The sequence below is a fragment of the Urocampus carinirostris genome, chromosome 16 (assembly GCF_059441175.1).
Source record: "Urocampus carinirostris isolate Australia breed hairy pipefish chromosome 16, RoL_Ucar_1.0, whole genome shotgun sequence".
Lineage (NCBI taxonomy): Eukaryota > Metazoa > Chordata > Actinopteri > Syngnathiformes > Syngnathidae > Urocampus > Urocampus carinirostris.
Window position 1 is genome coordinate 21317395 of NC_142364.1, and position 21154 is coordinate 21338548.

General features: G+C 38.9%; 1 protein-coding gene across 7 annotated transcripts in view; it reads right to left on the bottom strand.

Annotated features, from left to right (window-relative positions):
• The window catches only part of sema4d (sema domain, immunoglobulin domain (Ig), transmembrane domain (TM) and short cytoplasmic domain, (semaphorin) 4D), a 62210-nt gene that overhangs the window by 4714 nt on the left and 36342 nt on the right, over positions 1–21154 (bottom strand). For 6 of the 7 annotated variants that reach the window (XM_088320202.1, XM_088320201.1, XM_088320205.1 and 3 more), the window contains 13 exons: positions 18789–18934; positions 18070–18132; positions 15980–16078; positions 15703–15796; positions 15477–15593; positions 13960–14111; positions 13689–13864; positions 13418–13574; positions 11089–11311; positions 10893–11005; positions 10440–10612; positions 10314–10360; positions 3710–7666 (listed from right to left, as the gene is read on the bottom strand). In XM_088320202.1, coding sequence (XP_088176328.1) covers positions 6774–7666; positions 10314–10360; positions 10440–10612; positions 10893–11005; positions 11089–11311; positions 13418–13574; positions 13689–13864; positions 13960–14111; positions 15477–15593; positions 15703–15796; positions 15980–16078; positions 18070–18132; positions 18789–18934 — 2453 coding nt within the window. In that variant the 3' untranslated portion in view covers positions 3710–6773. Of the gene's footprint in view, positions 1–3709; positions 7667–10313; positions 10361–10439; positions 10613–10892; positions 11006–11088; positions 11312–13417; positions 13575–13688; positions 13865–13959; positions 14112–15476; positions 15594–15702; positions 15797–15979; positions 16079–18069; positions 18133–18788; positions 18935–21154 lie in introns of those variants that run through there. The other variant, XR_015847122.1, reaches the window with a different exon arrangement.

Sequence of the window (21154 nt, forward strand, 5' to 3'; positions counted from 1 at the left end):
ATATCTGACTCCAGTCTTCAGTATCTGGTATCGATCCTATCTGTCCCGTTCTGTGCGGTATCGATCCTGTCTGTCCGGGATCTGCTCGTGCATCTGCTAACGCTCCTAGCTGTTCTGTCCTGTCCGGTATCGACGCCGTCTGTCCAGTATCTACTCGTGTATCTGGCATCGGTCTCGTCGGCCTCAGTCTTCCTGTTTTTCCACACCGGACTTCTGTCTTACTTCTTCTGCCCAGCCATTGCCGAATCACTGGTGTTTGTGTTCATACGCATGACTGCCCCATTCCCGTAAAATAAAGCTTGTGTGAAAACGTTATGCATCTGGGTCCTTCCCCTGTTCTGGTTCTGACAGTTCTGTTGCATATTTTATTTGAAGCCCTTAAGAATTAACATTACTGTTGACCTGGAGAGGAATGGGAATCACCAGGCTGTACTTGCCCAAGACACACCACAGGAAATGGTGCCCATCCGACTCTAGTGATTAAGTGATCCACCCGCCCACATATCAGGGATCATGGGCACCAGGTAGCCCCTTAGGAACACCTAAGTAGCCCTCAGCCTGGTTCTAAAGCCATATCACCGGTGATTGGTCATCTTGATGGTCTAAGGAAGTTTGGCTTTCTATCCCATTTTAGCCTTTTTCAACCCTACCTCTAATCATTTCGACCTGGTATTAATGCAACAGTAATATAGTAATAACATAGTAATAACATGATAAAATGTTAATTTCAAAATACATATGAAGTTCGTAGCTCTTTATGCTGTTCAGCGACCAAAAAGTAGTTCTCCGCTCCAAAAAGACCGTAGACTTCTGCTTTATATACTTTATCATACTGTATTTTAAACTCTCTCTGGTCAGTTTCGTAACAAAGGGGGTTTCTCCTGGGTAAGTTGTTAGCCCTCCGCAGGATAGTTGGTTAGTGGGGCTGCCACCTCACAGCGTACCGACACGCTGGGGTCTTTGTTTGTCTGGAACCTACCCCGGAGACCGGCCCGCCATGGGTGACCCTACCAGGAGCAAGCTCCCGACGGTATCGCTCTCCAGGGTCACTGGAACACGCAAGCCCCCTCGCCGCATCAAGGCCAGACCCATCCGAGGGGGTATTTTAAACTGGGATAAGTTAAAGAATGTTTATGGGACACTAATATTTGATCACTAGATGTCCCTGTACAGAGTGCTACAAACCACAAGAAATGATACAAACTACAGAGACTCAAAGTGATCAAACCGCACCATTTTATTTTGGTCATTTTTGTTTCTAGCCTTTCGTGAGGGTTTTGTTTTGTTCTGTAACCCACAGCAGCATGTCATTTACCTGTAGGTGAGGCTCATGTTATGTAAAATAAATGCAATTTTCACCCTATGAGTATAACAGTCCATGTAATTTTGCTTATTATTCAAATCATTACTTTTTATGTAATGAATATTTTTGGCTTTAAAGAAGGTACTAAATACACAATGTCCTTTTTAAGATTTTAATTTACTGAGTTTAAATGTTTTAATCCACTGAAAATGAATACAATAAACAATAATTTATAAATGTACAACTCTGACCAATACATATCTGACCAATATAAATTCCCAAATTATATTGAACTCACATTCAGATTCTCTATTTTGATCAAAAATTAACATGACTTTATTTAAATGTATTGTTTACCAGGAGTATTTTACATAAATAAAAGCTTTATAATAAAATATTTTAAAAACTCCTTGTACATAAAAGTATACTTTTTGGGATTTGTTTTAATTGGTTTAATTTTTCTAAATAGTTACAAATTTGCATTAAATTTTGCATGATATGAAGAATTAGAAGAATTCAAATTAGAAGAATAAACATAATTTTTAAGAAATACCAATACCTAACTTAATATATGACAAAATTATATATATTTTACTTTATAGTTTGTTTTGTATTAGTCAGCAACAACAACAAAAAAACAGTTTCAAGAAACTACAGCTATCTCAAGCTTTTAGTCAGATAAAATGAAACTATGTTTCCATCTCACCCTTTTTGTGTGTTTATGATATCACACTTTGGAGGTTCCCAGGATGTTAAGGATGTTATTGCCATAGAATACCGTAGAATAGGGGTCACCAACATGGTGCCTCGGCGTTCCCGGTAGACCTCTACCGACACCCGGGAACTGTTTGTGAAAACAGCTCACCTGTGGTGGGTCATTGTGATTTTCTAGGGCATCTGATTATTAAGTGGTATGATAAATCATTCACATGATCAGTGCCTTTAAATACAGTGTCTCTAAAATGTATACACATTATTGAAGCGGATAACTCTGTTATTTATTCTTTCTTTCTTAATAGACTGAACCCATTGACTCAAGTGATGGCAGCCAGACTTGACTATGAAGACAGGAAATGTATTCTAAAAGGCTACTAGAAGTATAAAAACATAATAGAAGCGTGAAGATAATTAAGGAGGGAGTTTTAACAAAGAACCACAAAAAGTTACCATCACTCGGGTTGGAGATAAGTCTGAAACTGATGGAAATAATCAGGACGTCCGTCTGAAGAGTTCCAGAAAACCACGTACATCGAGACAAAAGATGAAAGATTACTGGAAGTATTTTAACGAAGTCCAAGAATTTTTTTGCAGCAAGGTAGTCGTGTGGTAGGCATTTAAAAGCATCTGCCAATCACATCAGGAAATGTCAATGGAAACAAATTCCAAGAAACTCTTTCAATGGCAGACGTTTCTCTCAAATGGAAGATGGTGCCAGCCCATCTTTGACTCATTTTAAAGCCCTAAACAAAATATTGTTCTGTAGCTTTATAGTCATAGGACATAATTAAAGCTTGAACCCTCTTCTTTCATTTGGAAAAAAGTAGCATTGTTTAGTAAACAAGTTTTCAAAATACTGGTTTCAAAGAAAGCTTCTGAGAAAAACAGCTTTTTGTAAAAAGATGCATTTCAAGCAGAACTTTCACTTCAGTGCGGCTGCCCACACACTCTTAATTACTGGATAGAGTCAACACGAGGGGGCTCCTCGACGTGTGGACAAAGAACTGATCAATGGCCATTCCTGCCATCTAGTGGTGATTTATCAAACTGTGAAATAATTCCCAGTGACTTGATATTGACAGATCAGTAGCACCAAAGCTTTTATAATAGTTTCTTAATACAGAATAAAACACATATTTTTATGTTTTGGCACTCAGGGACCATGCTTCTGAAAACATTATTATACGTGAAGGCACTGAAAGAGTTAAGGGTTGCAGAATACGTTTCTTTTCTTCAAATTTAAGTCTAGCAGCCATAACTTGGTTAAATGGGGTCAGTCTATAAAAATAAAATAAGTTATCAGCTGCTGAAATATGTATTCAGTACTTTTTAGGGACATCCAGCATATATGATCTATTCTTCCATTTTAAAAAAGGAATTGCCTGTAATCCATCACTCAGCCTTTTTTATACAAGGAAGATTACTTAGTGGTTGACAAAACCTGTGCCTTACCTCAACTTATAATAATTAGAACATGTTAATAAACAAATAACAACACAAGATATTTAAGAATTGCATATAAACTGGTGGCCCTCCACGCTGAACAGTAAAAAAAAAACTGGCTCTCAGCTACTTAAGGTTGGTGGCCCCTAAAGAAGAATTAACACCAAGATTTTCCATTGATATGTTGTGTAAATGTTGTGTTAATCTCAACAAACCAGCAAAGAAAAAAAAGCAAACAAGCCAGTGTTAGACACATTTGACACCTTTTATTTTTTTCCCTACTTAAGTGACACTCTTTTTATTTACATTTATTTTTCCCATATATATATATACACATTTTGACAGGTTTGCAGGCACAAAAACGGCCTGGTTGGCATAGTGGGATGCAACACAGTGAGCCTACCTTAGATTTTAAAAAAAAAAACACTGCATCCCTTCTCGGACATTCAAAGTCGTCATGTCAGCTTTGTCTCACAGGCCGCCATGTTAGTCTGGCCATGCAGAGGGAGGCCAGTCACATTGAGTAGCAGTGTTAGAGAGGTTGGGGCGGGTGTTAGGGTCACCCCGGGGCTACATCACTCACCCAGGGCCAGGCAGAAGAGCAGAGAGGCCTCCTGGGCGTGAAGCCCCCATGCCTGGTCCTTCAGGAGGGGGGGCAATAGCCTCACATTCACAGAGGAAGAGGACGAAATGAAAGTCGAGGAAGGGAAGGCTGAGAAAGATTGAAGGAAACAGTGAGGAAAGTAAAGGCGGAGGGGAAAAAGAATCCAGGAACACATGGCACAAGTGATGTGCAAGAGACGTATGCTGGTAAAACAGCAACACATAAAAAATACTCATAAGAAATTCACCAAAACTCAATCCTACAAATAGTGGCCCCATCGGAAAAAGAGAAAGACAAATAACAGTAAATTAATTGACCTGATTAGTTTAGTGCTGCTAAATTGCTTACCAATATAGTTATACCTCTACATACGAGCATTCTTACACATGAGACTTTTGATATATGAGATTTATTTGGAACAAAAATCTTTCTCCAAATACGAGGAAAGTCCAAGTCCCAAGCCATCCCAGAGGTTACTACTAGGCCAATCACTAGTCAGACTTCAGCTCTTTTTAAGGACACTTGCCTAACGTATTTCCAAGACATTTTTTAAAGGGAAGGCAGAGAAAAGACTCCTTGGATAAGATTTTCTTTAAAAAAAAAGAAGGTTAGAAAGGTAATCTGTTGCGAGTATAGCTAAACGGGGAAAAAAACGAGTTAAAATCAGAGAATAAAATCTGAAAGTTACAGTAACTTTAATTTTAAGTGTACAATAAATGCTTACGTATCGACTGTCCCATGTAAATGAAATGAAATGATCTGCATTTATATAGCGCTTTTCAAGTCAATGACTTCCCAAAGTGCTTTACAGTGTGCTCCACATTTCCCAATAGCGGCCTTGCAGCCATGTAAGGCGCTAACCTGCTTATTGGGGGTATTAGGGGTTCAGTGTCTTACCCAAGGACACTTCGACATGTAACACGGACGAGCCGGGATTCGAACTGGGATCCCTTGATCCCAAGACGAGCGCTCTACCTCCTGAGCTACTGCCGCCCCTGCCTGCTCTGTCACCCCACCCGCAACACGATTCCCTCATAATAAACTTGCATTTTATTTGGTTAATATTATCTTATCTTGTCATTGTATTTTTATGTTGAATTGATATTTGAATGTGTTTTTAATAATCCGGAAGATAGATGGGTTTTATATTTTTTTTAGGGTTCACTTAAGATGCTTTTGGGAGGTTAGGAACAGACCATTTAGTTTTTATGTATTTTGTATGAGGGAAAATCTGCTCCTAACACGAGCAATTCGAGCTACGAGGACTATTCTAGACCCAAATAAGCTCGGGAATATGTGTTTTTTTAGCTATTTAGGGTTAACTGTTGCTTTTGGGATGTCAGGATTGGACTTATTCGTTTTTAATTATTTCATATTGGGAAAATTCGAGCATGGTCCTGGGATGAATTAAGCTTGTATGAAGAGGTACCACTGTATTTAATTTCTGATTGTTTTGCATGTTTAGAATATTAGGTATATAGCGTAAAATCATGTCTTTTTATGAAGCAAAGGGAAGTCTTACAAGGTTGGCCACTATTTGAGAAAATTGAGCTTTAATCAAGTTGCAGTCTGTTGATAGATGATGTGGATGATTAAAAACAATAAATAGCCGAAAAAACAGCCGATTTTGTTTTCAACAAACGGGTGGTTTGATTTGATGTTCATTCTTTTGGGCATCGTCATCCCTTTACCCTAAGTCTTTTTTTTTAATTCACAATTTTTATTGAGTTTTTCATACAAAAATTAAATAAAAAATCCCACCCCAAACAAACCCAAAGAACGACAGGCAAAAGAACAGTTCATCATGTGGAAAGAAAAATGAAAAGGAACAGTACAGTTGACGACCTTCAACCCAAGACTAAATCAGGGCGACGATGCACCGGTCAGAACCTTCCCTGAGAATATTTCAAGTCTGCTGGACCAGGACGCAGACAGCAAAAAAAACGCCGAAGATCTACTCAAGCCTGTGCATACAAATCCAATTAAGAAAACATTAATATCACTTACCAATTTGGTAAACAATGTTTCCAATTTGGAAATTATGAAATGAGCTTTTCTCGCTGGACTTGTGCTAAAACAGGGCACACACATACCGACATTGCAAATTTAGGGACAAATTGATTTTTTTTTTTACCTTCACTATTGCACGCTAGTGCCCATCACAGGTCAGTTTTGGCATTACAATCGGAGACTCTTGCTCCGGTTGTGCAGATGTTGATCTAGAACTGAGGTAGGCAAACTTTTTTATTGGGGGGCCAGATTGTGATTAAAAAAATTTGGATGTCATCTGTATCACTAGCAGTCTAGTGGTTAGGTTCTTTGCGATGAGACCCATGTTCGATTCCGGTTGCATACAATTTTTTGTTATTAAGATCAGCAAAATTTTTCATTGTACTAATATACACCGTAAAATGAGCAACGGTATAAGTGAGGTAGCTCTTACTGTAGTTTTAATTCCATGCCTTATAATCCAGTGCGCCTTATAGATGAAAAATATCTGACAAAAGACTGTATTTTCGGGGGGAGTTGCCTTCTATTGTGAAAAATACAGGAATTCCCATTGAAACTTTTAATTTTTAATATTTAGAAAACTCTGGCAACTCCTTAAGTCTGTGCCCCATTTTAGAAGGAGTAGCAACTTCCTGAATCCGAAAAGTAAAAACACAACGTAGGTGACAAGATCGCCACCTTGCGGTTTTGTTTCTATTAATAAGGCTCATCGGCATCCGCGAACTGGATGGACTGGGAGTCACAGTCAACGTCAAAGGGTTTTTGCAAAGACGGGCTTTCGTCGCCAAAGCCTTGTGAAGGCAAGCGCCCGTTGCCGCACTCGGGCTCCGTTTCATACCCTGTATCGCGAAGCGCTCGCAAGTTCTGATTGCTGTTTAGTGCCGGCCGTGTCTTCGCAGCCACTTTGTGTGACGTGCCCCCCGCCTCCATCAGGCTCGCTTCACAGGCGCTGTATTCGGGCCGAGCGGCCTCGCTTTTGTTTTCTTTGCCCAACACGGCCGCCCGTAACCGGAGGCACGGCGCCGGGAGATACCGCATGTAGCAGTTATAGGCCACGGCGGCCAGGAAGAGGAAAAAGAAGAGCAAAAAGAGGAGGAGGAGGGCTGTGCCATTGCTGCGCAGCAGGTATTCCGCCTCCGGGGCGTCGCTCATGGGGGGTACGACTCTCTCCGGGGGCCGCTCGGTGCCGCCGTTTGGGGTTAGTGAGGAGCGGGGCGGGGAGGTAAGCTGCACGCCGGCAGTGAAATTTGGCGGGGCCAGGACAGATGTTAACGCTCCGTCAGCTTTACCTTCCTTCCTGCGCGAGCCATCCAGAGTCAGGATGTATCCCGCCAGAAGGCGGGTGAAGTTCTTCCCGGCGGCGGCCTCCACCGACCAGCACTCGTAGCGGCCCTGGTCCTCAGCCGCTACGCTGTAAACGAGCAGCCCGTTCTCGCGGATCAGGTGAAAGCGTGAGGCCTCGGTGAGGAGCGTGCCGTTGAAACGCCAAGTCACGTGCGCCACGTTGGAGCGCGCCACACACGGCAGCTCGGCGGAGCTTCCAAGTTTCACCGAAACCTGCCGGTACTCCTTTACAGACAGTGCAGGAGCTATCAAAGGGAAAGGGATATTGTTTTACCAAACCATGGTCAAATAATACAAACTGCAGGGTTTAAAATAATTATAATCGACAAACATGATTTTAAGACAAACATTGTGTCGTACAATTTCAATGCTACAAAAATAAAACGCAAAATTACAGTACATTCAAGACTACAGAGTGCGCCTGATTAAAAATCCCATGCTCATATTGAAGAACAAAACTAGTCAAGTCATGTTTATTTGTATAGCCCTTACTCACAAGAAGTCTCAAAGGGCTGCACAGACCACAGATTATTGCAAACTACAGAGTATTATTACACCATCCCCTGATCTAAAACCTACACAAGGGAAAGGAAAAACTAAAAAACGTCAGCATAAAGAAAATGAAGAAACCTTGAGATGGGACTGCACATGAGGCAATCCTCCTTTCAGGATGACCAGGCTACAATGGATGTTACATTAACAATAAAATATAAAATAATGAAAATATAATATAATGACCGGGTTGCAATGGATTTAGCATTAACAAATAATACATAGACATTGACAACATTAAATATAGGTCATTCATGAGCTAAAGAACGTAGTGCAAAAAGGGATGTTAAAAGCAAGTCCAGCATTATTAATTGCAAATTCAAAATGGTGTATGTATGTTTTACAGCTGGTGCTGGACCCATTGTCCTAGGACCCAGTTGCGGAAAACCCTGTAGCGCAGGAGGGAAGTATAATTGCACACCATCTTAGAAACTTGCTGATCAGGTATCAGGGATCCGAACGATATCTATTAAGACTGCGGAATGGCAATCTCATCTTGAACATTTTGTTAAATAATTTAGGGGATTGATTGACTAGTGGTAATACTGAAGTGTAATATTGTTTCAATTTAGTATTTTATGTGTGGAAAATGTGTTTGGAAATGGAAAATTCAATTAAGTATTTGCCGCACGTAATTTGAAGATGCAGGCTTAAACGGCAATAAAAATGAACTACCATATATATTTGTGTATGACATGCACCTATGTATAACGCGCACCCCTAACTCTACATTAAAATCGGTACAAAACATTGTTTTACTTTTCTCAGCAAAAACTAAGCATTCTAAGTGACAAATGTTGTTGAATATGTTCATACTAAAAGTTGAATTAATTAAAAAAATTGTATTTGTGTAGTTCCAGAATAAAAAGTGTCAGTTATCAGGGGCTGTTGCAAGTCCCGATACCTAAAAAAAGACTGGTCTAGTTACTACTCTAATCCAAATCAAAGATGCTCGATGCCGTTTTTTCTTTTATCAATAACGATAATCCGCTTAACATTTAGAAAGATTTAATGTTGGGTTTTTTTTTCGAGGAGTACTGCCACCTGGTCTGATATAGATTATAAAATACCACAAAAACTAATGACACTTTAATATTGTTTGGGTGGGTGGGTGAATGTTTTTCCTTAACCACAAGGGCCGTAGTGGCACCATTTCCTTTGGTGTGTCTTGGGCAAGTACAGCCTTTGACTATCCAATATTTATTTCCTGGTTGAAAATGTCCACAAGAGGGCGTCATGAGAATTGATACCTAGAATTAAGATCGGCATCTTTGCAACTCTTTATAAAAAAAATCTATTTAAGCATGTTTTTTAAAAAATCAAAAAAGACCCTAGTTAATTTAATTACCCTTTCATATACCTCCGGGAACGGTGCATTCGCAATGATCGCAGCAAGGCATTGAGGCTAGGACCTTAGCTCGGCCTTTTGGCTGAGAGTAAGTGTCCCGGCTCCTTGGCTTTGTAGCGTATTATGAACTGACCGATAATGGATAATGGATAATTAATAAAGAAAATAGAACAATAACCCTTAACCCCCCCCCCCCTTTCATATACTAGTTATTAGTTGGCATTGATACAACATTCTTCCAACTTTGAGTTTTTTAGTTGTAAAAATAACCCATTAATTCCTCCAGTATTCTTTTATCCGATTCAGTGTACAAAAATAACGTTTCTACATTTACAGCTGTTTTGTGAAAAATATGAAATTTTCAATATTAATTGATAATTTACAGAAGCAAACTAAAGTCTCTTCCTATTCCCAAGATAATGATTACGTAAGAAAATAGCTTTTATTTTAGTAACTTGACTAGCTTTACTGGTGCTACTACTACTGTTATTACTCAAGAATGCACCACTTCGATTTTACTGTTGATTGACTAATCTTTGGGTTTATAAAATCAATTAATGATCAATTTCACACAATCCAAATATTGCATTAACCATCCATCCATCCATTATCTGCACCGCTTATCCTCAGTAGGGTTGCGGGGGTGATGGAGGCCATCCCAGCTATCCTCGGGCAGTGGGCAGGAGACACCCTAAACCGGTTGCCAGCCAGTTGCAGGGGACACAGAGACAGACAACTAACTCGCTCATTCACACCTTGGGAGTATTTTATCTGGCCAATTCACCTGAGATGCATGTTTTGGGGATGTGGGAGAAAACCGGAGTGCCCGGAGGAAACCCACGCAAGCACGGGGAGAACATGCATACTCCACACAGGAAGGTTTGATTTCATTACCTCATATCTGCCACACACGCGCTAACTACTGCGCTGCCGTGCTGCCCATATTGCATCATAATTTACAAAAAATAGTGCATCATCCATGATCGACTTACCTTTAGGACATTTGTCTGCATCACCACTAAGGTTTTGAATTAGCCTCCTGCAAGGTAAAATATTTTCTTTTTTAATTCCATTAATCAAAAAAACACAGTAAAAGATCGAAGTCTTGGTTGCATTACCTAAGATGCTGACTGGGCATGTCTGAGATTTTAACGCAGAGCGCATCGTTAGGCTCCCAAGCACAGTACGGGTCCCGGGCCAGTATGCAGTCATCACAAGACTTGTAATTGCCGCAGAACGCCGTAGGAGATTGAACAACAGCTGAGTCTGAACCGGCGTACAGGGATTGCGTCTGTGGGCGGGTAGTCACATTTTTATTGAGTAAAAACAAAATGCTGTTTTGTCCACGTTGAGCTGTAGGAAATTCTCTGCCATCCATGACTTAATATCTAAAATGTGTTTTAAAAGGGTATCTACAGAATTTGTGACATCAGGGGACACTGCAATGGTCAGTTGGGTATAATGTGCGTAAATATGGTAACTGACGCAGTGTCTCCTGATGACATACCCCCTGAATAAGAAGACGGCATGGTTCGCTTTAGAAAGTGTTTCTTGTACGACAATATGCTAACCTTGGAAGACAGCACCAAGTTCTTAATGGGCTCTGAGTTCTTTAGCAGCTGGATTTCTTCAACCATGTGGACCTCTCCTCCAAGGACAACAGACTTGTGTAGAACTCCCTTATCTAAAATTCCAGCATACAAATTAGCAATCCTGGCTCACACAAAAAACGTACCACAGATTAAGAGAAAGTTTCAGATCTGTTACCAGTTCCAGTAAAAATGACATCCAAGATGGTCCCGTCCAGGGCGCGGACTCGCTCCACCACGACCTGCGTGTAGTTTGTGTCCTTGGTTATTAGGCGTGGCCTGTTACCGATGGGCAGAACGGGGTCCTCCAATAGTGGGTGGTCCTTGACGAACTGCAATGTCTTGTCGGGAAGGTGCAGCGAGCTAGTGAGGTTCTGTTGTCTCATGCGGCTGTTGATGCACTGGTATGGGAAATTAAGTCGGATTTATCGAATGTAAATATAGTCCCTGCAACAGGTTTTAGGTGTAGACAGGGCAATTTTAATGAGACAATTTCAAATTACTACACTAGGGGTTGAAAACACAAAATGTTGAAAGAGCCATTTTGGACCCCCCCCCCAAAAAAATAAGAAAAATATAAAAAATAATTGGAGCCACAAAAAACTTTTTCAGGCCTTTTAAGGAAGGCAAAACATACATGCAGTATATATATACATATATGTCCCCTGCCCACTGCCCGGAGATGGCTGGGATGGACTCCAGCCCCCCCGCGACCCTAAAAAGGATAAGCGGTACAGCTAATGAGATGAGATGAGATATATATATATACACATACTAGATATTCATCGAAAACGTTAAGAAACCAAATAATTTTCTATTATTAAACATTACCAGGAAGCCAAAGAACTACCTGCGGCTTCAGAGCCGCTCATTACTGACCCTGGGACTAAACTCAAGGTAAATAAGATTTCAATATTTTCACCGATTTAAAAACATATCCAGATGCCTGATCTGTCATAATTGGTTCAGTGCACTCTCCTCTCATGAACTTTTACATTGTCTTTCAACAAATCGTATTAATGTACACGTTTCAGATTCAGATATATTTTATTGTCCTTCTAGTACACGTGTATACAGAACGAAATGTCGATACATCTGACCCGCACAGTTTCCTTGAATGTACAGATATAAATAAAATGTTGTATTGAGTTGGAGTATTGAAGTACTAATAATATACTAAATAATTATGGCTACGTATAGTATTATACAATAGTGCAAAGAGTGCAAGAGTTGGCTTCTTACCCAATGAAAAAGAGAACATGTTTTATCTACATAAGGTATTGCCTCCCTGCTTGGCGCTCAGCATTAAGGGTTGGAATTGGGGGGTTTGGTCACCTAATGACTAAAATGGCTGCGCCCTGTTTGGCTGCGGCTGCATCGGCTCGCTACAGTTTAACTTTACGGGTCAGGTGTATCGACATTTCGTTCTGTGTGCATTGTTACAAAGAATGACAATAAAAGTATATTCTATTCTATTCTATTCTTCTTCTATCCACCTCTCCATTACGAAAAACATTCAGTACAGACGCTCCCCCTACTTACGAATGATTGTTAGTACGTTGAATTTGTCCGTAAGATGCTTCAGTGCTATATATTGTATGGAATGTATGTTTAAGGTTTATATAAGTATGTTTAAGTTTTATATAAGTAGGTATAAGGTTTAAATAAGTCTGTATAAGGTTTGTATAAGTATATTTAAGGCTATATAAGTAACCTGTATTGTTTTGTACTGAAAAATAAACATTTAATAAAAAATATGCTCTATAAATTTCAACAAAGTGAAGTTTAACTTACTCGTGAAAGATGGGCTTTAAAAGTTGGGCTACTTCCTCTTCAGCGGTAAAAGTAGCCGGAAAAAAGTGATCCAACAATTTTCTCATCCGCATTAAGCTTTCTTATTCCACTTTCAATCCAAATGAAACGGCTCGCCTCTTCTTTACACTTAACATTAACCATATTGAATGGATACTCGAGATATTAAACTATAAAAATGTCAAAGTTCTTAGCGCACTGGAGATACAGTACAGTATGTTTACGCACAAACTGGGGCTGTGACAGGAAGAGGAAGCCAGTGGATGCTGGGTGAGCTCACAGCGCCACACGCCGGTAGCGGCAGAAAGAAGCACTACAGTACTGTCTTGCAATCGGAAAAAGGTGATATTTTTCAACATCCCGAAAAAAATGTTCGTATCTATGTTTTTCGTAACTCGAATGTTCGTAAGTAGGGGAGCATCCTTACATGATAAATCTCAATATTGAAAATTCTTATATTAGAATTGCAAGATGTCTTGTTTTCCAACAGTATAAGCTCTGAAAGCGCCCTTTAGGCTTCACCCCTGGTTGACTTGCAATGAAAACCGCAATTGCTTTGAACACAAATGGATAATAAGTGGGCAAACCACTCTTTTACTTGCAATAAAACCTGCCCTGTCCCTGAAAAAGATGCTAAATTAGGCAAACAAAATTCAATTTGTCTTAAAAAAAAAAAAAAAAAAAGAGCTACTTACTGCTCCTGGGCGTGGTGAAGGAGTCATGCCATTGTAGCGAACCCACTTAGTGTGGGACTGCTCCACAGTGGCCTTTTGCATGTACTTGCCCTTGGAGAAAACCTCATCCACGGTGGACATGTTGTATGCGCATACTGCTGACAGACCAACATTTCCCCTTTGGAGACAAGATCAAAACAAAGTTTAATAACAATATTAGATTCATCCAACTTACATAGAGCCAAAAAATAAAAGCACAGATATGAAAGAGTTGTGAACTAGTTTGACCGACCACTGAGATGTAAAGACCCCGTAGATGACTGTGTCCCATAAGTGGGCACCCTTCAGTATGAAGACATCATGCACCACATTGAAGACAAAGTTGAGTTCAGGCATGGAGCACACCAACTTGGCTTTCAGAAAGGATGTCCACTTCTTCTGCAATGTCCTCTGACCTCCCTGGTCGCCCTGTGTCAGAAAAGACCCACAATCCTGAGCTCAAGGATGAAAAATATAACGGGGGTGGTTCAAAGAATGCTGTGATGAAAGAAAGGAGTACCCACCTTACAAACGCGAGCCACCCTAGGAATGAGAAGATTGCCAAAGAATTCGTACTCCACAGACACCTCAGTGAAAAAAAAGTAGATTTTGTCGTCTTCCCCGTCTGCGGGATTCTCCCCTTCCCTGATCACGTCAGCAAAAACAAAACTGGGTTCTGCGGAAAACATCAGAGAAGGTATTATTGAAATTATTGTGCTGGTGGAAAAAATGTCATTCGTTACTTTTTTAATCTGGTGTCCGAACACAACAGACAATTGTGCAGCCTCAATAATGTAAGAACACTCAAATGTTATTGCACACTGCAATCAATCAGAGGCAGATAATTTTGCTCAAATTGCGCAATCTTGATCTCATTTTACTAGCAAAATTAGTTAAAAATATACAGTAGTATTAAAATAATCTAAAAATTAATATAAGGAAATAAGAAAAAAAATACATTACATTTTAAACGATGTCGGATTGAGTATTAAATAGGTTTAGAAAAATAGAAATATTAAGAAAAATATGTCATTGAGCACTTAATTTTAAGGATTATTGTTCCTCTTTTGTCAGATGATTATTATAATTAGGCAAAAAACCCAAATGATTGAAATGAATATGGTTAACTGATATTGCAGACATATTTTGTGTCATAATAATCTGTAGTTTGCAATATTCTTTGATCTGTGCAGCCCTTTATGATTAAGGGCTATAGAAATAAACATGATTTGACTTCAAAAATTATCATTTTTTTTACTAAGATAGAAAACATCCATCCATCCATTATCTGCACCGTTTATCCTCAGTAGGGTCGCGTGGGTGCTGGAGCTCATCCCAGCTATCTTCGGGCTGTGGGCAGGGGACACCCCAAACTGGTTGCCAGCAGTCACAGGGCACACAGGGACAGACAATTCACTCGCTCATTCACAACTAGGGACAAATTGGACCGGCCAAATAACCTGACATGTATGTTTTTGGGGAGTGTGGGAGGAAACCGGAGTGCCTGGAGGAAACCCATGAAAGCACAGGGAGAACATGCAAACTCTACACAAGAGTTTCGATCTCATGACCTCCGAACTGCGCCGCCGTGCTTCCCGATAGAAAACATAATACTTAAAATAATCAAAATGATCTTCTATTACTCATATTACATCATTTTCCTCATTTTATTTTTCCAACTGTACTAGGAAAAAAAGGTAAAAGAAATTCTGTTTCTATGTAAACAAAGAGCAATAAAAAACGAAATAATGAAAATATATTTAAGACTATAATAAATTTAAACTCAAATTATTTATCTCACAATAGGGTAAGGATTATTTTTTGCAGAGTATATAAAGTGAAATCTTTAGCTCGTTTAAAGGCATGTAAAATCAATGTGGCTCATTTTAAATGCCTGAGAACATAAACTGGTTTGATTTTGTAAAAAATAAAACAATGAAAACATTACAGATCATCATTAGAGGTCCCACCAAAGATGTAGAAAACCCTCTACAAGTTATTCCGTTTTCCATTTACCATTCACTGTTTTTAGGGAACTCACCATTGAGCCAAGATGTGGAATATTCTGTCCTCAGCAGGTACATTGATGGAGAGTATCTCGAAATAATGGGCTCGCTACCCAAGAAATTGTAAGCAGTCCCAGAGTACAGTTCTCCATCTGACGTAAAAAAAAATATATATTTATTTTAAAATGACATTTTATTATGGCTCTTTCATTTCTATTGATTAGTTATCAATTATGATTTTTTTTCGTCTCCTCAACTCACCAACCATGACGGTGGTAAAGCTTTGTGAGGGATCATAGGAGCACTTGCCCCTGCCGTCTTCTGCTCGACCTTCTAACGAAAAGTCAGACAGGGTCTGTCAAAAATGTAAATGAACACGCTGTATCAGGATTTAAAACATACATATACCTCCAATATTAAATAAAATAGCATTTGGAAAAGTCTTCCTGTTTGAAAAAGTCCACCTGAATTTGGGTTAGCTGGCTAACGTGCGACTTCTAAAGGGAAAAGGTTAGGAAAAAGGTGGCAAAACACTCACCAAATAATCACACTGTGGCTGAAAAGCATTCGTCCCACAGACATAGAGCCGCTGGTCATCAACCACTTGCAGCACCCGGATGTAGTTGAGGCAGTCGCTCTGGATTTAAACACACACCATCAGATTAAAATTGTATAAGAAAGTATAGTATAATATAATAACAACCTTTTTGAAAGAGAGAGCTACTTTTTGTTACTAATTGTAGCTAAGGACCACCATTCTGATATACATTTCTAAATCAACAACTTATGTTATTACCATGTAGTTGCTATGATATTACCATGTTGTAATTATTTGAAGTCAAGTCAACGACTAAAAACATCATGTCAGTTATACAGACGCTCCTCTACTTACCATTCACGTCAGGAACGACGTGGAACGATCGTTCGTAAGTTGAATTTGTTCGTAAGTTAACTTAGTGCTATATTTTGTATGTTTAAGATTAATATAAGTGTGTTTAAGGCTTGTATAAGTAACCTGCATTGTTTTATACTAAAAACCCAAACATTTCATAAAGTAATATGCTCTCAAGATAAATAAAGTTGGGTTTAACTTACTTTTGGAAGATGCACTTTTAGAGTTAGGCTACTTTCTCCTCCGTGGTAGAAAGTGGCCGTAAAAAAAGCGATCCAACCATTTTCTCAACCGCATCAAGCTTTCTTTTTCCACTTTCATTTGAAAAGAAAGGGCTCGCCTCTTCTTTACACTTTACACCAACCATATTGAATGGATGCACGAGATATTAAGCAATAAAAACGTCAAAATTCTTAGCGTGCTAGAGATACAGTAAAGTATGTTTACACACGAACTAAGAAGTAGAAGCCGGATTTCTTCTTCGGAGTGGATGCTGGGTGACCTCTCACAGCACCACGCGGCGGAAAGAAGCACTACAGTACTGTCCTCTACTCGGAAAAAGGTGCACACAATACTAAATCTAACTTACAGCAATGTCCAGATATTTTTCAACATCCCGAACAAAATATTCGTATCTACCATTTTTCGTAAGTCGAATGGTCGTAAGTAGGGGAGCGTCTGTATATCAAATTTACTAGTAACGATAGTCTATAGTCTGTACAGCCCTTTGAGACTTCTTGTGATTAGGGCTATACAAATAAATATGACTTGACTTAATATACACTACATATTGAATCTCTTATAATATTTAATCGCTCATTCATTCTTAGATTCAATTTATGAGTACAGCATCAATAGTCCCACTGTAAATAAGTGTATTTATACGTGTATACTATACCGCGAACTTGTGTATAACAAGCAATTTTTTTTTCATTAAAAAGCAGTATAAAATTTGGTTGCCCTTTTTCTAAGCTCAAAAAAAGCATTGTACGTGACAAAAGTTGTTGAATACATGCAGCCTGGATTAAAATAATTCATTGACAACGTAAACTAGGAACACAGCACCAACATCAAATTAACCAACATAAAAACATAAAATCATAAAATCAGGCTACTCCCTTTGGGCACTCGTTTATGTATAATTGTATCATAAATCTTTTTTTTGGGAGTGCAAACAATTTGTTGTTTGTGTTGGTAAAAATGGAGCCTCAGTCAAAAACAATGTATTTATTTAATATCTTTCAAAGTCCGATTCATCAGCACAGACACCAAAGAGTTGTTCCCCTTGACGTGTTTTTGGAGTTTTCTTTAAGAACAACTTTCTGTTTTCTCCATTTTCTAACACTGAATACTGGTACAGTCGAAAAAATTGTGAGAGGAGATCAAATTGAATGCCTTTTCTTATGTCATCTATATAAATGGTGGTCTGGGTCAGATTCAGCGCTCTCACGTCACTGCCCGGGTTCCATTATCGCTGCATTCAATGTATTGTGATCATGGTCAACAATATTTTTCGACTGCTCAATCGTAGCACAAATATTGTAATATATTACCGTAAAACCTTGTCCTCAAAACTTTGAGTTCTTAAAATGTGCACATTATATACGAATACAGGTTATTAATTCCTCCCCCTGAATTAGCATCAATTTATTTGTCGTGTTTAAAAAAAATACATACAAATTCTCATATGGGGGACACAAAAATCATACCTAGTGTAGCCGAATTTATGCGCTCACCTCTTTCGATTTTCCTTTGAGCATGCACATTGCAATTGGGGTCTCACCAACTTGCCACAGAACCTAAAAAACACCAACATTCAGTGTGTTGAATCAGTTAGTGGCTTGACAGAAAATAGATGACTTTTGGATTTGATCAATGTTTTTCGATTTCATTGTGCTTATCGTATTTTCTGGACTATAAGTCAAACCTATTTCTATCAGGTTTGGAGGTCATTTGACGTTTTTTTACGGAGAGCGTTTTTTACTTTGGACAAATGATATGGTACAACCAGGGTGCTTTTTAACTTGTTTTCAAATTTCACAACAAGCCACAAGAGGGCATTCTCTAATTACATTTTGTAGTAGGCTGACTTCATACAATGGATGGATGGCCTTGATGGGAGGGAAGTCGGATATCGTGGGTGGGGAGTTCAGAGGGGTACATGCCACTGAACTCCTTAAAAGCACATATAATGCACATGTGATTTATACTGAAGAATTTTTTTGTACCTAACTATTCATTTTTGTCAAGGTATGATTTCTACTCTAGAAGGAATTATAGTTCAGGTAAACTGTATTAAATGCCATAGACTGATTTTTACATAATTGTACACTTCTTAAATGCTTGTCTGTGATGAGTTATCATTATTGTAAAAGTTATCACATTGTGACAACAATGGCCTGTCAGATAAAGATGGCGTTACAGATTGATGCTGCCCCATATATTTCCTTTATACCTTGTTGTTTCGGATGGTCACATTCTTCTTGCTCAGCTCAAAGATGGCCTCCCTGGCACCCACATAAAGCGCATCCCGCTCGTTGCTAAGCAGCAGCGTGGAGTAGTTGAAGATGCCCGGCTCTGAGAACTCCATCAGCTTCAAATCTGAGCACAGGGATTTTTTTCCTTTCTTGTAATCACAAAATAGCAGATTGCTTGTGTCGAAGCTAAACCGTAAAATATGGCCATGTAGTCTATAATATTCAATGCTGATATAGCAGACTACCACCTTTTGCCCTTTGCTTGTCAGGGACTGTGCACTTTTCTCTTTAGACACATTTCTCAGACAACATAAAAATAGTTTTTATGTGAGCAGGAAACACAAAAAGGGGCTGTCTGACCAATATATCACAAAGAGGAAAAGATCAAGCTTGCGGCTTTTCTTTGTCAGTGCCAGAGCGTCGTCGTGGTCTTACTGCCAACATCGGGTCCAGACGAGATAAACAGTCATCAGGATGCGGAACCTTCAATTAAAACATGATGTAGGGCAGACACCGGGAAGGCTCCCCTGCTTACTATGCCGCTGCTTAACACTCCAAATGCTTTTCATTGTGTTTTTTATAGGCAATGTGGCTGAAGAAAAACAACCAGGCATTACTGGTTCATGAAAAAACGACTCGTGTCGCACGCATATGTACAATCATACGGTCTGGAAAACTTGTTTAACTTCAGATGGAGCCAGCATTCTCCAGAATTATGCTAATGTTGGGTTAAAAGGATTAGATGGAGGTTGAGCCCATAAACAACGTAATTTTTTTCAGTTGGATTTTTTAAAACTCTTAAATCAGAGAACATTAAAACATCAACACTATACATCTACATCACATTCCAATATGTCAATGTCAATGCCCAGGGGCCATGTCCAGCCCCCGAAAAGGTTTTCCTTTGCCCCTGAGATAGTCTTAATTCATTATTCAGGGTTGGTACACTGTTTTTTTACGGCCAGATTCAACCACTTTTTATAACATTTTCAAAGCCAATTTTCAAATTTCTCCATTATCCAACATGTTGGTCTCTTGCTTCTAATGCTTCTCAGTACAACGTCATACAAACTAATATCAGATGCTGTCACAAGCGAAGAAAAAATACAATGGGAATCCACTAGAAGAGGTGCGTCTGCATCAGTTTTAAGCAGACTTGATTAATGCGTGGTCTATCAAGTCAGACTACCAGGAAACATGGTAACAATTTCAAGCATTTACAAGCACTTAACCCATAATTCAAGCACTTTTCAAACCTTAAAAACACAACTTTAAAATTCAAGCGTTTTTAAGGGTTTCAAGCACCCGTACGAACCCTGATTATTGTATCATACACCAGGAATCGTTGCGTATTTGTTTTCACTGTGTCTTACTTCTCCAGTGCACTTTATTGTACCATAGTTTTGCGAATTGTAAAAAAATACTTTTATATTTTTTCCTGGTAGTGATTTTTTTGCTAAAATATTGGCGACTGATGGTGCTTGAATAATATCTGCTTCTTTTATTTAATGCGGGATTTTTAATGTGGGGATTTTTATATAAAAAAATGCCCTCTTTGTGCCTGTTGTAAATGAAAGATTACCAACAAAGCCATTAAAAATATTACTTTATCTGATTATAAAAAAATATATTTGATAGCTTTGCAGTAGGTTCAATTAGGTTCACTATTAAATTGAAATGAAATTGAATAATTCTGCAATAATACTATCTTCACTGTTCCACGGTTAAATGCCATTTTATTGTGTCCATATCATGGTACTACTACACTTCACAAAATGACTAAAGGCATTTTACAAAAAAAAAAAAAAAATTAAAATTCAGAAATTGCAATGACCGAAATTTGAGAACCAACTGATCCAAATTAGAGTACATCAATGACTTTGGCATTGATTTTTTTTTTTTTTTACAACCGTCAGCAATTCGTAAGAAGTGTACAGGCGTCTGCTTTGAATGACTTCAGTACATCTGCGGCCACAAGATAGCACTGGTCTCTCACACTGCTCTCACTGCGATTTTGGTGCATTCTTCTAGCCTCTTCCAGGGTTTAGCGATTGGTTTTCTTGACCATAACCTTGTCACCAAGGATTTTCCAGAATGTTCTCTATTGGGTTGAGACAAGGACTCTGGGCAGGCCGTGCCATTAATTCAATGTATTCACCTTCAAGGAAATTCTTTACCTGTTTTGCTGTGTGACATGGAGCATTGTTATGCAAGAAGACTGCTTGCCAGTGTATATTACACGACTCTGTTCCTAGTTATTAAAACAATGTATTGTAAAAAATTATTATATGTGTTAAAAAATATATATAATATGATCTTGGATGTTGTATCGATGAGACATTTC